The sequence below is a fragment of the Microtus oregoni genome, unplaced genomic scaffold (genome assembly GCF_018167655.1).
Source record: "Microtus oregoni isolate MIOR12 unplaced genomic scaffold, Mior012 000002F_ref0000024, whole genome shotgun sequence".
NCBI lineage: Eukaryota > Metazoa > Chordata > Mammalia > Rodentia > Cricetidae > Microtus > Microtus oregoni.
The window spans coordinates 25,275,128-25,292,096 of NW_024543061.1; the positions used below are offsets into that span (position 1 = coordinate 25,275,128).

General features: G+C 50.6%; 1 protein-coding gene across 2 annotated transcripts in view; it reads left to right on the top strand.

Annotated features, from left to right (window-relative positions):
• Sfxn5 (sideroflexin 5) overlaps positions 1-16,969 on the top strand; it is a 117,286-nt gene that overhangs the window by 55,313 nt on the left and 45,004 nt on the right. For both annotated transcript variants that reach the window (XM_041639763.1, XM_041639755.1), the window contains exons 7-10: positions 3,903-3,956; positions 4,681-4,737; positions 5,860-5,925; positions 16,494-16,584. In XM_041639763.1, the coding sequence (XP_041495697.1) occupies positions 3,903-3,956; positions 4,681-4,737; positions 5,860-5,925; positions 16,494-16,584 (268 nt within the window). The remainder of the gene's footprint in view (positions 1-3,902; positions 3,957-4,680; positions 4,738-5,859; positions 5,926-16,493; positions 16,585-16,969) is intronic.

The window sequence follows — 16,969 nt, forward strand, 5'->3', positions numbered from 1 at the left end:
TATGTGTCATTGCAGCCTGGTCTGTACGGCTGATCACTGTGGCTGTTTTACTCTCTGATCTTCGGGCAAGCTTTATTTATTAAAATACACATGAAATATCACTACAGGACCCCATCATTCAAAGTACAGTGATCATCCTGGACAGCAGGTGCTTTGGTGACGATACACAAAGTCCCAGGAAATGGTGTCTGAGGACATGCCTGGTGGCTTAAGCACCATCCAGAAATCTGGGATTTGGGGGTGAGGGGTGTACTGCATAGTCTACAGTATGATGATGTATAAACAACAGATGGTGGAGTACCTGAACACTCATCAATGAACACATTCTACATCTCCCCCGGACCTCCACATGTATCTACACACAAACATAGATCCCAGGCACACACAACACAGCACATACTGGGGTGGGGGGGGTGTATGGAATTGATAGCATAGAAAGGTCATCATTCAAGGGAATCATGGATCTGAGACCACTAGGCTAGAGCTGCAGCCGAGGCTCATGGTCTCCTGCCTGGATTTTAGTTCATGGCCCTATGTGGCTGCTGCACAGAAGAATCAAGCAGAGATTTCATCCTGGAAAAGAATTACTGTGTGTAGCTCCTGTTGGAGCTGTGGAATGGCTTCGCATTATATAATTTTATTCAAGCTGATATGGGCCAATAAATATAAATGTGCGTGTGTGCTCGCTGTTTTAAAACATTTTAATGTTTAAAACATGATTTACTAATGCTGCTAAGGATGTCTAGAATTTGATTTACTGCATAGTATTGGATGTTTATACTTGTTCCTTACAGAAATTCTTGCCAAAGAGCCATTTTATCTACAGGAATAATAAATAAGTCAATATGTGGATGGCTGTGCACATTTTCCCCATATGCAGCAGTACTTAGTAGATGCTGCTTTGCACACAAACACTCCAAAGGTAACTTAAGAGGCTCACACAAGTCTTTGATGTTTCAAGGTGCAGCCAGTGTCAGGATCAGCCAGGCATGGTGGTGCATGCCTGTAAGCCCAGCATGTGTGAGGTAAGGCAGGAGGATCAGGAGTTCAAGATCTTCCTCAACTACGTAGGAAGTTTATAGCCAGCCTGAGCTATAGTAGACTCAGTCTCGAAAAAAAAAATAGCAAAGGGCCAGGAAAATGACTTAGTGGGTAAAACACTTGCCTTGATGACCTGTGTTCAGATCCTTGAGCCTGGATCCATGGATCCTATGTAGAAACCCGGAGACAGCAGCATACATCTATAATCTAACCATGCCCATAGTGTGATGGGAAGTGGAGGCAGGAGAATTGCCCAGAGTGTATGGGCTAGCTTGCCTGGAGCATGCAGCGCAGGGACCGAGACAAGAGAGAGCTCACTTCAAAACAAGATGGAAAGTGAGAACTGACTTGTAAAAGTTGTCCTCTGACCTCCAAATGCATGAGCCTTGGTGTCTGTGTGTACACACATGGACACAGTCACAGTCACAGATATACAGACAAACATACAGAGACACAGAGTCACATACAGACACACAGTCACACACATGCACTGATGCACACACAGATAGACACACACAAACACGCACATGCACAGATACACACATTCACAGAAACACAGATACACACACACACACACACACACACACACAATCAAGGCTGGAGATGTAGCTTGGTGCTTGCTCAGTATGCACAGAACCCTGGATTCAATCCCCAGCACTCCAGCATGATTCTGTTTCCTGCAATACCAGCATTGGGGAGAAAGAGGCAAGAGAGGGACTTCAAGATCTTCCTCAGCTATACAATAAGTACAAGGCCATCCTAGGACATATAAAACTGTTCAGAAAGTGTGTGTGTGTGAGGGGGGTGTGGGGGTGTAGAGACGGTTCAGTGCAATGGTTCTCAACCTGTGGACGGCAACCCCTTTGGAGTTCAAACAACCCTTTCACAGGGACTGTATCCTTTATATCAGATATTTACATTACGATTCGTAACAGTAGTAAAATTACAGTTATGAAGTAGCAACAAAATAATCTTATGGTTGATGGTCGCTACAACATGAGGAACTGTATTAAAGGGTCACAGTGGTTGAGAACCACTGGTTTAGTGGTTAAGAGCGCTTGTTCCTCTGCCAGAGAACCTGAGTTCAGTTGCCAGCACCCACATCAGGCAATCACAACTGCCTATAACTTCAGCTCCAGGGGATCCAATGATCTCTTTGGGCCTCCATGCACAAAAACACACACATACAAATAAATAAATAAATAAATAAATAAATAAATAAAACATTTTAAAGGCAGCCAGCAAGTCTAGATTCCAGGTGCTATTTGGGTTTGAGGCATAATGGTTCGACAACCATATCTAGTGCATTTGTTTGTTCATTCATTCATTCACTCAAAATGTTAGCGTCCCGTTGTAGCAAAATGCAATATAAAAGAGAAAAGGGTTTACTTTGGCTCATAATTTCAGAGGTCTCAGTTCAGGGTCACTTGGTTCTGTTGCTTCTAGGCCTGTGATGAGGCAGATGTGGAAGGGAATACATCCGTGGTTGAGCAAAAAGCTCAGTGCGTGGTGGACAGGAGGCCAAGAGCGTGCATGAGGGGAAATGCCTAGAGACAGGATATGCCTCAATGGTACCATCTCAGTGACCTACTTCCTCCCCTGATAACTCAGGGATGAGCTTTTAGCACATGACCCCGGGGGCAGTCTAACGCCCATGGAAACCACTGCTTGTTACACTCCGGTGGCCCAGTCATTAGGTTAACCAGTGTCAGTTTTCTCTTGACAAAGGCTTAGTGATAACAATTCCCCAAATTCTGTGTATGAATTCCTTGGAGGACTTTGAGATTATTTAATTATCACAAGAATCATATAGGAGCCGGGCAGTGGTGGCGCATGCCTTTAATCCCAGCACTTGGGAAGCAGAAGCAGGCGGATCTCTGTGAGTTCGAGGCCAGCCTGGTCTAGAAGAGCTAGTTCCAGGACAGGAACCAAAAAAGCTACGGACAAACCCTGTCTCGAAAATAAAAAAAAAAAAAAAAAAGAATCATATAGGAGAAAGGTTTAGTCTACTTGAGAGGAAGATGTGCGATTCCTTTGTTTGCTCACTTGTTTTTTATGGCTCCCTCCGGTTATGGAAATAAATAAAATCCATTGTTAAGAGAAAGGTAGCAGTCAGACTATGAGGAGGTTGTCTGGAATGGCAGCCATGGAAATCCTCAGCTGATTCTGCTAACTACAGATGCTGTGTGTGTGTGTGTGTGTGTGTGTGTGTGTGTGAGAGAGAGAGAGAGAGAGAGAGAGAGAGAGAGTTATGAGAGTGGGTGAGAGTGTGAGTGTTGTGTGTATGTGTGTATGAGGGGGTGTTTGAATGTATATGTGTGTGAGTGTGAGAATGTGTGAGAGTGTATGAGTGTGCACGACTGTGTATGAGTGTGTGAGTGTGTTGTGAGAGTGGGTGAATGTGTGTGTGTATGTGTGTGAGTGCATGAATGTGTGTGTGAATGTGAGTGTGTGTAGACAGCTATATTTTTTCTTTCATATAATCAGGATTGCACAGTGATGGAATTCTGCACTCCGGTTGTTTCGCCACATGCAGTCTCACCGTGGGCATCACTGTTCGCCTGCATACAAGACCACACCCGTGCCCGTATAGCTCCAAGTCCCTCTCTATTCCATGGCTATATACTTTTGCTTTGCAAATTCACGGGGTGAACCAGGCATGGTGGTAGACACCTGTAATCCTAGCATTCAAGAGGCTGCAGCAGGAGGTTTGCTATGATTTCAAAGCCAACCTGGGTTAGCCTGGATGTAGTGAGACTCTGTCTCAAAAAGAAAGAAAGAAAGAAAGAAAGAAAGAAAGAAAGAAAGAAGCATTGGGCATCTCTGTTGCCTTCCCTAACTCACCCCTCTCACTTTCCTAGGTGGTGGGTCTTCTTTTGCCCAACCAGACTCTGGCATCCACTGTCTTCTGGCAGGTAAGAATCTGTGGAGAGGGTTTCTGAAGGCAGGCACGCGCGTGCACACACACACACACACATACACACACACACACACACTCACACACACGCTGGTCTGGAACTTCCCATTGTCCCCTGCTCCATTCAGGCCCAGCGCTGGGTCGCGTGCTCCTAGCCCCTGCCCCTATCCCTAAAGCACCAAGACCTTGTTTCTGCTGAACAGGCCTCCGCACCTCATTGTGATGCCGGCCATTTCTTGTCACTTTAACCTTCAGATGGAGGTGATGAGGGGCCAGGTACCCTCGCCTGGAACACAATGGCATGTCACTGGCAACTCATTCTACCCCTTGATTGCTTGACCACTGGTCAGTGACCAGGGGCCTGTAGCCCCTTTCTCATGCCAACGTCATGCTAACCACCAAGAAACTCATGTTGCTCTGACAGGTCCTCTGGCAGGTAAAGAAGGGTCAAATAACAGGGGCTCTGTAGGAGGTGACTTTCACTAGCCTCGGGATTCTTCTGGGACAATTTGTACATTTAGATCTTGGATGCAAATGGTATCTGCATCCTGAGGACTGTACCCCCAACCCCAAACTTCTGTGCTCACCTAGACATCACCACAGTGTCCCCAATCTCTATATACATAGAGAGACAGTTTTCCATGATTTCTGGCAGGAGTGGAGGTGGGGTCTTCCATAGAGGTGACCATGCCTTCCCTTACTTCTCTCTCTGTTGCCTTCAGTGGCTGAACCAGAGCCATAACGCCTGTGTCAACTATGCAAACCGCAATGCTACCAAGGTGAGTGTTGCTGCCTTCTCCGTACATGGCGGTTCAGGTGGGAGTGGCCTGGTCATTCTCTCTACAGTGTGACAGGCTACCATGATTGAGTGCTTGTCTGTGCTGCCAGCTCCACAGGCAGGTAGCATCCAGCTTGTGTGTCATGGGTCAGGGAGCCTCTGGGAAGAGCCGGGCGATAGGTGGGTAAAATGAGGGTGGTCTGTAGGAGGTGAGTTCTGCTGGCTTCCGGGTGCTTCTGGAGGAGGAGCTCGTATACTCAGAGACCGCATCTAGACGGTGTCAACATCCTGAGGACAGAACTGACCTAAGCTTCTGAACCCACTTAGAAGCCAGCTCAGTGTCCCCAGCTCTTAGGTTGCCGATGACACAAGCTGATGTCTGATAAGGCCATCTTTCCTTCTGGGCCATCCTTGGATCCAGAGGAATCTGGCTTCCCTCTGAGGGGCTGTTCTTAATATTTTCTGACAGAGGCAAAAAAGAGCAGTTAGAAGCTGGTCTTTGCAGTGTCAGCTTGAGGGGCCGAAGACTTTAAGGGCACCATCTCATCTAGCCCTGCATCCCTCATCCCTCTGCAGGTTTCGCCTATGTGGCTCCCCTCAGTTACCTCCTACACAACCTTAAACCTGTCTCCAAACTGCAGCTGTAGCAAAGACGGGTTCTTCAGCTTTCCTTTAATTCTCTTTAAGTCGGGACTTGAGGTCTTTTGTTCTATGGGACAACTGGGCAGCAGTACCCACAGCAAAGCTGCCTGATGGCTGGGCTGAGGGGGCTGTGAGAGCCAGCTCGACTGTCGCTGGTGAGACAATGCTATCTCACGTAGAAGTGTGCCAGGCCTAAACACCTGCTCACAGCACAACCTTCCTACTGGGGCCCTGAACAGCCTGGGCATAAAGGGCCTGTGTGGGCCCCTGCTGTTTCCCACCCTTCAGCCAGCAGTGTCTGCCCAGATCTTTCTAGAACAAAGCAGGAGTAAAGGGGCCCAGCGATACCTGCCCCGCCTTGTATGTTCTGTTTCGAAGGCTGTTGAGGGAGGCCTGGGCCCCTTCGGCTTTCTGGGGAGTGCTTCTCATGGGCCAGGAGCTTTGGATACCCAGTGTGTCTACCTTTCTGTGTGTCTTCCAGCCTTCACCTGCATCCAAGTTCATCCAGGGTTACCTGGGAGCTGTCATCAGTGCTGTCTCCATTGCTGTGAGTAATTCCTACCCAGTTCCCATGAGCTGCTGCCAGGGCATGGGGAGTGGAGTCTGCAAGGGGACGCCCAGCCATTTTTCCCCGAGAAGAGTCTCTGATAGGAAGACAAATCGGCACTGCAGGGTATTGGGAAGGATGGGGATGCGTAGTTCAGGGTAGGAGGGTGGCCATCTCTCTTTCCCTGCACTGAGCACTCTCTTCGAACAGCTTAGCTGTTTGTCTCCATATTTTCCTCAGAGCAGCCTCTGGGGCACAGTTATGGCTGTCTATAGTCCCAGTTCACTGCTTCTAAACTTCCTTGGACCCAGATCCTGAGTTTCCTCTCCTAACTGAGCTAAGGGTCCCTGGATAGCAGCCATGTGAAGCTGGAGGCTCCGTGAGTAAAGGGGGTGTGTGTCTTTTTTCTTGGTCTTTCACTTAGAGGAGGCTGTTGGCCTTCAGTAGGACTGGCATGCAGGGGACAGAACTGTGTGTAATCTCTTCGGTCTTGCTTGGAGGGTCACCATCCAGCCTCCCCAGAAGGTTTATAAAACTCCTCAAGTCAGGCTCACGCTGAGCCTTTGCAGACCTGAAAAAAGAAAGCTGGAATTGTTACAGGAATTTGCAGATTGACTGAGTGAGAGTGGAATTGGTGATTCCTAGGCAGGGGCAGCAAGCAGGCCACAGAGAGTGGTGTGGGCCACAGCCTCTGAGACATTGTCCAACCTTGTTCCTACCCCTGTATGTATGGCTCTTCCCGGATCCCCCTTGGGGTGGCTTCTTGTAACCAACTGCAGAGGATGAAGTGCCTTCACAACTGTCAACTCTGAATTTTTTTTTTTTTTGGTTTTTTCGAGACAGGGTTTCTCTGTGGTTTTGGAGCCTGTCCTGGAACTAGCTCTTGTAGACCAGACTGGTCTCGAACTCACAGAGATCCGCCTGCCTCTGCCTCCCGAGTGCTGGGATTAAAGGCGTGCGCCACCACCGCCCGGCACAACTGTCAACTCTGAACTAGTAACACAACAATTATTAATTGTTAAAAAAGAAAGAACGTGCCAATCAGGGCTGGGAGCGCAGCTCTGCTGCTGGAGTGCTTGCCTAGCATGCACAAAGCTTTGTTTCAATCCCCAGCACCTCATAAAACAGGTCATGGTGGCCCATGCCTGTACCCAGCACTCACAGGGTAGAGGCAGGAGGATCAGAAACCCAAAGTCATCTGCAGGCATATGGTGAGTCTGAGGTCAGCTTGGGCTCCCTGGGACTCTGTCTTGACAGCAAAGATGGCTGAACAGTCAAGGGCACAAGCTGCTTTTCTAGAGGACCGGGTTTGATTCAGCACCCTCGTGGTGACTCACAACCATCCATAACTCCAGTCCAAGAGAATCTCGCACCCTCTTCTGGCCTCTGTGGGTGCTGCATATACATGGTGCATGTACATGCAGGCCAAACATGCATAAAAGCAAATTTTTAAAGGAAAGAAAATGCAAATTAACACAAAGAAAGAACTCGTATACACTAATCTTTTGATAAATCCTTCTTTCCTCATCTCCTCTGTCACTAAACATAATTGTACACACTGTGTGACAAGCCATTCATCCTACACGTTCACTGCTATTGCTGTCTTCTAAAGGAGAGCTTTGGGGCTATCCTCAAGTGGCCTCCTTTATTTCACTCCCACACAGACCAAGCCATCTCCAAGTGGCTGTTAAGTGGGGCATCCCTTCTTGTGCCTGCGATCTCATTCTTTCCCTGAATCCTATGCCTTGCTGCCAGTGAGAAGCCGTATGCGGCCAGACCTGTGTAGACGGCTCGCTGTAGAAAACCTGCAAATCCGCCTGGTTGCCTTGCAACCCTGCATGGGACTTAATTTGGGAGTCAGAAAAATTGAGGTTTCCTGACTCTGCTGAGGAGAGAGGCCTCATTCAAGAGAAGTTCAGAGCCTCCCTGGCCCAGCTGCTTCAACAGCTTTCCCCTTCCTGGAGATGTTCTGATGAAGTAGAAAGATCTGGAAGAAGGGTGGGGGCCACACAGGGAAGGGCTTCAAAGGAGAGGTCATTGCCCTGGTACCTTCCCCTTGGGCCTGGGGCTCAGGAATTCTACTTATGAAAGTTCTGGCCTCTCTTCAATCCCAGCCCTTGGGCTTCTAGCGGTGCTGGGGTTCCCATTATTCCATCCCTATCCTTCCCAGACCTGTACCACCCTCAGATTGGTTGGTGGAAAACCACAGAACACAGCAGAGTTACTTGGGACTTGGTCCTTCACACGGGGCTGTGCTTGCACGGTGTGGGACACCCTCGACCTCCTCCTCTTTGCTTGGTTCCAGATGCCCCCAGAGGAGATTTTCTTCTACCTAAGTCCCAGAAACTTCTTGTTCTTCCCACACTCAGTCACACCCTGTCGCCATCCTCTCATTGTCCCCAGTAGGATTACAAGTTAGCTAGGGACAGGCGTCTGTCTGTACCCCACAGAGGAACCATAGAGCCCTGTGCCATAAATACCTATTAATTAGGCTTCTGATTGATTGCTGGTCTTGAGAGGCCCCTCCTCTCCTCTCCAGGAGCTTGAGCCTTAGCAGTGGCATGTCCCTCTGCCTGACGGCTTCACACAGCGAGGGGCTCACTCGGGCAGATGGAGGGGAGTTCCTGACTTGGAAAATCGGCAGCTTGCTTTCTGTTCTTTTGTGTGTATAAATCACAAAACTGCCTAAGACGGGGCCTTGATTTTATTTTCCTCTCCCTTGTTCCCCGGAACCCCAGGCCCTGCAGGCTCATTAACTGATTTCGGCTTCAATTAGAGACAAATCCCCTCCCAGGGTGAGCCTGTTAGGAGCAGATGACCTGCAAACAGGTGTCACGGCCCCGGTGGTTGGCCCAGGGCTGGCATTAATTAAAACGAGTCCCTACAAGCAGGTGGCTGGATGGAGCCTGACGGGCCGAGAGCAGGTCCCAGAGACGCCGCTGAGCTGAGGCGCAGCCTCCTCTGCGAGGTCTTCAGAGCCCTGGCTCTCTCAGGAGAACCCTTGACCTTAGCGGGTAGCACCCCTTGGCCAATCAGACATTCCCCCAAACGAAACCTCATGCTGGGCCGCAGACTGTTGGGGTGAGAGGCTTCTCTGGGCCCCCCTAAATAGATTTGGCAATGTCTGGGCGCTCGCTCTAGAATAAAAAAGAAACCCCGTCTTAAGTTATTTTTGAAACCTAACAGTTTGCCGTCTTTTAACAAAGGAAGCCTCTCCCCGTCTTTGTGTTTTTGTTCTGAAGCTCGTGTGGAATGCTTCTGGGCTGGCCCTTGCGTTCTCAGTGAAGGAAGAGAGCAGGTTGGACCCTGACTCCTTCTGCAAAATCTGCAAGGTCCAGACTTTGCAGGAGCCAGGGCTGTGGTTATGGCTTTCTAGATGCTGGGAGGGCGAGTGGAGAGCATAGGGCAGTCAGAACCCTGGTGGTGCTGACTCTGAGTACCTAACTCAGTCCCGAGGATGGCACAGGGGACAGATGGAGAGAGCCAGCAGACGGCAGGGCTGGGTGTCCTAGAGAGAGGCACAGTAGGTTCAGAAAGATGGGAACGGATTCTGGACGCCGTCAGAAGCGTGTCTGCAGTGTAGAGAATAATGGTGATGGGGACGATAGAGTGAGAACAGTGCTCTTCACTAGGGGCTGTGAATGCCTACGAGGAGTCCAAGGCTGGGCGTTGCAGGTCCTTGGGCAGAAGTAGGAGGAGGTGGCCAATGCAACCCACTGACCACTGGTTCCTGGCTGGGAGGAAGGTTCAGTGCTGACGTCTGTGATTTGTCAGGAGCTGGTTGTGGGAGCCTAATGACAAGAGACACGTCTGTGTCCTGTACCTGACTCTTTATCTTCAGCTAAACCTTAGCTACACTGACCTCTCCTTAAGGAACAATGCAGACCTTCCCCCGTCCTTCCTGTGTTGGATGCAGCGTTTGTCTGCAGGGAGAGGCCCAGGGAGCCTTTCAGTTCTCATTGTTTACTGGCAGCTCCACGTGCCCTTGGTCAGGTTGGTAAACAGCCATGTGGGTAATAACAGTGGCTGATGCTTCCAGAGTGTTGGCACCATGCTAGTTTAACCCCATTTTACAGAGGGGGAAACTGAGCACAGACTGAAGTCAAGGACAGAGCCTCTGCACCCCACCCCAGGACTACTCTCATCCTCTTCTGTTAACACAAAGGACCTTTTGTCCTGTTCCCACTGGGGCCCCTTGGTAGGCTGGTCCCCCCATGGGCATCCTAAGAGCAGTAGAGAGTAGAGGTGGTTCTGTAGTTCTACCGCCAACCTTCTTACTTGGTTTATAGACCTCTGTCTTCTGCCCAACATTAAGTCAACGGTATGATCGAGGCCACACCCTGCCTCTTGAAAGACAAGGTCTGGCTGTTTGCAAGGGCATAGCCAGGCCTTTCTGTTCTCCTCAGAGTTCCCAGGGTAGTTGGGACATACCCATGAGTCCCGGTCCAGTCTATTTCATGCTACTTTTCCTTCAAGTGACTTCTGGGTTGGAGGGGCCATGGCATAGACCCAGCAGCCGTGAAGTGTTCCAGAAGCCTGCAGATGGTGGTGCTGGCAGTGGCGAGTCAAACAGGAGAAGCAGCCCTGCATCTATTCTTGGGAGGACAAGGGTCTGATGTAGTTGGTTCCTCACAGCCAGCACACTAGTTCCTATCGAACACAGTTCAGGCATTAGGCGTGAGCACTGTCCCTAGCAGATAAGCCCCTCCACTGCAGCAACAGCTGTCGGATGGGAACTATGACTGTTGACTGACTATCCCATTCTCCTTTGTTTCTTTGACCCTGAGCTCCTTGCCAAGCAATTGGCTGGCTGAGGCTGAAAGACATTTGACCTTCATGAAGGGTCACCAGTCAGTCCACTTGGTAGCCAGGTTAAGTTTACAAAGCTGTGCCCTCTGGTGGGTATTTCTGGTACTTCAGTGATTTCCTGACCCACCCCTTGCTTTCCGGGACCCACACAAACCCAGGACCATTTGGGCATATGATTGCCCAGTCTCCTCAGAGAGGTCTAAGGTCTGATTTCATGCATCCCTCCTGTCAGCATGCCTCCTCCTCATTGTTCTTCAGGACCACTTAGACTTCACTGGCAGGCGCAGAAGAGTTTGCAGAGCCCTGCTCCCTCCTCCGTTTGCCCTCCTCCCTCACCACCTAGCTACCTCCTTCTCACACCCAGGGTTCAGTCGGATGCGCTTTGTTTCTGAAGCTTTGGTGACCTTCAGGGTCTCCTCCCCAAGCTGAGTATGAAATGAGCAGCTTGCCACAGACCTGGGCCAGCTCAGTGTCTGCAAAGGCAGATGCAGTGACTGCAAAGGCAGATGCAGTGACTGCAAAGGCAAATGCAGTGGCTGCAGGGCAGGGGCAGTGGCTGCAAGGCAGGGGCAGTGGCTGCAGGGCAGAGGCAGTGGCTGCAGGGCAGAGGCAGTGGCTGCAGGGCAGAGGCAGTGGCTGCAGGGCAGGGGCAGTGGCTGCAGGGCAGAGGCAGTGGCTGCAGGGCAGATGCAGTGGCTGCAGGGCAGATGCAATAGTTTAGGGCAGATGCAGTGGCTGCAAGGCAGATGCAATAGTTGCAGGGCAGATGCAGTGGCTGCAAGGCAGATGCAATAGTTGCAGGGCAGATGCAGTGGCTGCAAGGCAGATGCAATAGTTGCAGGGCAGAAGCAGTGGCTGCAAGGCAGGCCTGCTTTGGGACTTCCCCCTTTTACCGTCATGCTTCGGACACCATTCACTTCAGTTTATTCTAGAAGCATCACTAAGCCCACACTCATTTTACCACATACTGGGAACTCAGTGGGCGGGTAAGAGAGGCAAGCCCTGGGCCCTGGGACTCAGTGTCTTTTGGGGGAGATGGGTTTCTATTCAAGTCCACAGATACAAAATATTGCAGTGTTCTTTCAGTTATCAGATACATGTATTATTTTGATTCAGAGATGTGTAAAAGGCAAACACATATGTACTGGAGACTGAGATACATGGAAGAAAGTTCTGGCCTTGGGCCAGGGGGTGGGGTGGGGCGGAGGGATAGCTCAGTTGGAGAAAATGCTTGCCTTGCAAGCTTGACAACCGAAGCTTGATTTCAAACTCACGTAAGCATCTGAGTGTGGGGCTGGAGAGGTGGTTCACTGGTTAAGAGCACTTGGTGCTCTTGTAGAAGACCAGAATTTAATTCTCACACTGGGGTAGTTTATGACTTCCTGTAACTTCAACTCCCAGGGATCCCAAGCCCCCTCTGGCTTCCACAGGCACTCACGTATAAGTATACACACACACACACACACACACACACACACACACACACACACACAAATATATATGAACACATGCGTGCATGAGTACATGTGAAAAAAAGGCGCATGCGCACACATGCATAGAGCATACATGAACACAAACACTCCACATACAGTTCCAGTTCCAGGCTCTTCCAGAAACTGTTAGTGGAGCACCCTGAGCAGAGAGGAGGTCTGACAATTAGGCTGAAAGAGAGGCCTGACAGGAACAGTGCTCAGAGGCCCTGGTGGGGGTAGGGAGGTCTGGTCCACAAGAGGAGCCTCCAGATCAATAGAGTGAGGTCATTGAGGGCTCTGCGGCTCCTCGGATGCCATGAGACCCAATGAAGGCTGTGAAGCAGGGTGGTGTCCGTTTCTTTCTTGTGTGTCAACTTTCAGGAGTCAGTTGTCTTCCTCCAACAGGTGGGTCCTGGGGCTTGAACTTGGGTCGTCAGACTTAGCAGCGAGTGCCTTTACCCACTAGGCCTTCTCACTGGCCTCAATGCTCACTTTCAGAAGCCCCTTTCTGTGGCTTCTGTGAAGAGCCGATGGGAGGAATGGAGATGACGGTTGGGAGAATTGACAAGGGTGAGGGGGCAGAGGCAGGCAGAGCTTTGTGAGCTCCACTTGAGTCTGTTCTACACAGTGAATTATAGACCAGCCAGGGCTGCAGAGTGGGACCATGTCTCAAAACATAAATGTATACATAAAAATGAAATTAAATTAAAAACGTTAAATGCAGTTCTTTTTTAAAATGGTGGCGTGGGGAGCTAGCAGGCTGCTCTGACTAGAGCCCAGTGGTTAGAGGACATGTTTGAAGATCGGGGTTCAGGCTCCAGCATTAAATAAACCAGGTACACACCTGTTCCTGGCACTGAGGAGGTAGAGGCTGGAGGATCAGGAGTTCAAAGTCATCCTCAGCTAATTTGAGGCCACCTTAGACTACATAAAAGCATGTATCAAAAAAATAATAATAAAATATCAAAACAAAACTAGCAGACCCCTCTTGACTGGGATGAAACAAGAAGCACACGTCTGTCCGAGGTAGACCAACACCTGCACACCCACAGAGGGACGGGGGACTACAGGGTGGAGAGAAGGTCCTTGCCGAGTTGGGGGTTCACTGGGAGGCAATATGGCTGCCTCGCCCACCCACTGGCAGTGGGTGTGGGGTCTGTGCCAAAGACACGGAGGCAAACGGCCACTTGCTCTCACCTCCTCGACACCCAGCCGTACTGGCCCCAGAACCTTGGACAGGGACAGACAGTCTGGGAAGGATCCCAGGGAGGGCTGCAGTTTGGGGGTTGAAGCCCGTCTGTTCTTGTTTCTCGGGGTCCTTTGGCCTGGAACATTTGGTGGAGCCCATTAAAATTAAAAAGCCAAGTGGCTGGAGGCTCGGAATGCCAGCTCATTTTCCCTGGCATGGTAGGTCCTGTTTAAGGGAACCAGCTGGCATTAATGGCACACAACTCATCACGAACAGCAGCTAGTGATCAGAAGAATCGGAGCTAATAATCGGGTTCAGGGGAGATAATGAGATATGGAACAGCCATCGCCGAGGGTCCCCCAGGGTCTGTTTTAACAGCCTCCAAATAAACTACAAAACAGAAATTAACCAAACAGGGGCTCCATTTGGGCAGAGGGGGAAAACAAACAAGGTAGAGATTTGCAGCCGGTTTCCTAGTGCGGCCATGCCCATGCTCAGGACCCGCGGGACAGCGACCACTGCCTGAAGGAGGTCAGAGCTGCTGGTGGGAAGCCTAGAGACTAGCTCCTACGGCTTCAGGGAGACTCTCGCCGTCCTTCTTTCCTACCCCCATTCCCACTTGGCATGGGGCAAACCAGCTAGATTACCCCTTCAAGACACTGACAGTCCTAGCCAGGGGGGAGAATGGCCATCCAGGGAGGGTCAGTCTCAGGTTGGCACAGCAAGTCTCAGCGTTGGCTACAAACAGTTATCTCTAGTCTCTGTCTCCCTCCCCCTGCACTTCAGCTCTGCCTACTCCCAGAAGGCTGCCAGTCATGAGAAAGTTTGGGCCTCCTTGTTCCCTTCCCCCATGACTCCTGCTTCCCATTCCTCTAATACGTCATCATCTTTCTAAGTATGTGTGTAGGGCCTTGCCCCCTTCCAGGACAGGGATACGTCAAAGGCCCCACCTCCCATTACACAACACCTGGACCCCAATGCCTCGTGGGCCTTTGTCAGGGATTCTGTGTTCCGCATGTGCTCCATGGTTTGGGGTATCAGGCCGTTGCTTCTTGAGAGAAGGCTGTGTTAGTTGCTTTCTCATTCTGTGATCAAACACCCGTAAGGATGCCCTAAGGGAGGGAGGGTTTGCGGTTGGGCTCTCGGTTTGAGGATACCGTCTGCCCTGGCAGGAAAGGCATGGTGACATAGAGGTGGTATGTCACTGCACCCACAGTAGGAGGAAAAGCAGGATGAGTGTGGGTGTCCAGCCTGCTTTCTCCTTCTGCAGTCCAGGACCCTGACCCACATTTAGGGTAGCTCTTCCTAGCTCAGTGGACCCAATCTAGAAACTCCCTTACAGACACACCCTCATGGTTATTTCCTAGGTGATTTTAGATTCTGTCAAGTTAAGGGTGTTAACTATCACACCGGTCAGTTGGAAAGTGGGGATGAAGCTTTGGAATCAGTAGGCCCTGAGTTCAAATCCTAGCTTTGCCTACCACGACATGGCTGGCTGTCCTGGGCAAAGTCACCAATCCTTTCTGGGCCTGCCTCTTCTTGGTGAAAATATTTTGTTAAGACATTGTATGTGATAGCGGCGGTGTGGCTCTGTGGTAGAGCACTTGCCCAGAAGCCAGGCATCCTGGGTTCAGCCCCCAGCACTGAGAAAATAAAAAGCTCTTGCAAGTAAACATGCTGACCGTACATAGATCTCCAGACAGTCCACTCCGCTTCCTGTTCTTCTGCAGCCGTGTTCTGTTCTTCATGCTTTCCCCCTGTGCTTTTATTTTTTGTGGAACTCAAGAGGCCATTTCTGAGTCACTCACTGCTGAGAGCTGGGGCTCCCTGGACTTCGTGAGCTCCATCCAAGCAGCAGTACCCAGGATGGGCCGGTGGCATTCGGAAAGGTCCTCCAGTATCGCTGGAGTATAGATAAGCTGTCAGTTCCTGCCACTCAGCTTGACCTGACTCAAGCACACAGTGAGGACACAGACAGGGCTCTGAACATCACCCTGACAGTTAGGATATGCATTCAGCACTCAGAGCCTGGGCAGAAGAGGCTGGCTGCCTACGGGATGGTTATCAGGCACACCTTTGTCCTATGCCCCGGCACTGGAGACCGGGCCCAGCTGTTCCTGTTCTCCAGCAGGCTTTCAACCTTCTGGAGACTTCCTAAAGCCCTGGCAAACAAAAACCCTGAGTCCAGAGCCAGGCTATGAGCACAGGGTAGCCTGCTAAGCCACCAGGAGTCCAGAGCTGAATACAGCCCGGATCTTGCTTTGCCCCTCACTGCCTCCTCTTCCCAGGATGGACCGTCAGGGCAGGGCTGGCTGGGCATCATTCCGGGGTACCATCTGGGTCACATCTGCTTCTTCCCATGCCTACTGCCTATCTAGCTTCTTCTAGATAATCCTCTGATGGCTAATTCACCTTCCTGTCCCCCAGAGAAGGTGTCATTCACCTGTGGGAGCTCTCCATCCAGTTGTCTGCTTGTACCTATTCCTCAACCACTAGCTCACTGAGCATGTGCTCAGGGCTGCTAGACACAGCATTTAGTGCTGAGTGCACAGTGAAAAGGCCTGTGGTCCTTCCCTCTCATGGGTCCAGGGTCAGGGGCCACACTGATGAGCCGAGGACTTTGGAGAAAGATGCCAGGGAAACAGGATCCATGGTCTGCCTGCCTGGGAGAGGCACTTACTGCACTTACTGAGTTCTCGTGTGTGTCAAGCTCATTCCTTTTATGTACATTCTTATCCTGAACCCTGAACGTGGTAGAAATAACTGTCCTTTTTCTACCACCAGGCAGTGAAGTAGAGAAAGGATAATGAGTCACCTGCATAAGGTCCCACTGCTAGTAAGTGACAGAGGTGGTAGACTTCAGAGCTGGTCCTGAGGGAACAGGTGTGGCCTGAGGTGGGTGGGTCACCCCACACCTAGGGACGGGTCAGCAAAGGCTAGAGGCTAGAAGGCCCAGTTGGCCTCAGAAGGGCTTCACCGGGTGTGGGGTTGAGGGAAATTGGAGGGAATTCCCTCCTGCCGTCCCTCCAGTTCTGTTCTTCCATCCCATGAGCCCTTGCAGCATCCTGCATCTTTTTCTGTGTTCTTTCCTTTCCAAGGTGGGCCTTAATGTACTGGTTCAGAAAGCCAACAAGTTCACCCCAGCCACTCGCCTTCTTGTGCAGAGATTCGTGCCCTTCCCTGCAGTAGGTAAGATGTGCACACAGGTGTGTGTGTGTTGTATGGTGGGAGGTCGGGAAACTTGCGAGAACCTGGGTGCATGGTGGCTCTTCCACATTACATCTCCCTGATGTTTGCTGACTTGTAGCTGGGAGATCTTGAACAAAATTCACACAGACAGAAATGCAGGACCCACCAGCTCAATTCATGAGATGCAGTTTTAGTAGAAATTCTTGTGTGTTTGTTTTGTGGTATTGGGGATGGGACCCCGGGACTTCATGCACACAAGGCAAGTGTTCTACCAAGTGAGCTCCACCACCAGCAGTGCTCACTCTGAAGAGCTGAGTCCTCCAGCACCCCACAGTGCTCACTCTGAAAAGCTGAGTCCTCCAGCACCTCACAGTGCTCATTCAGA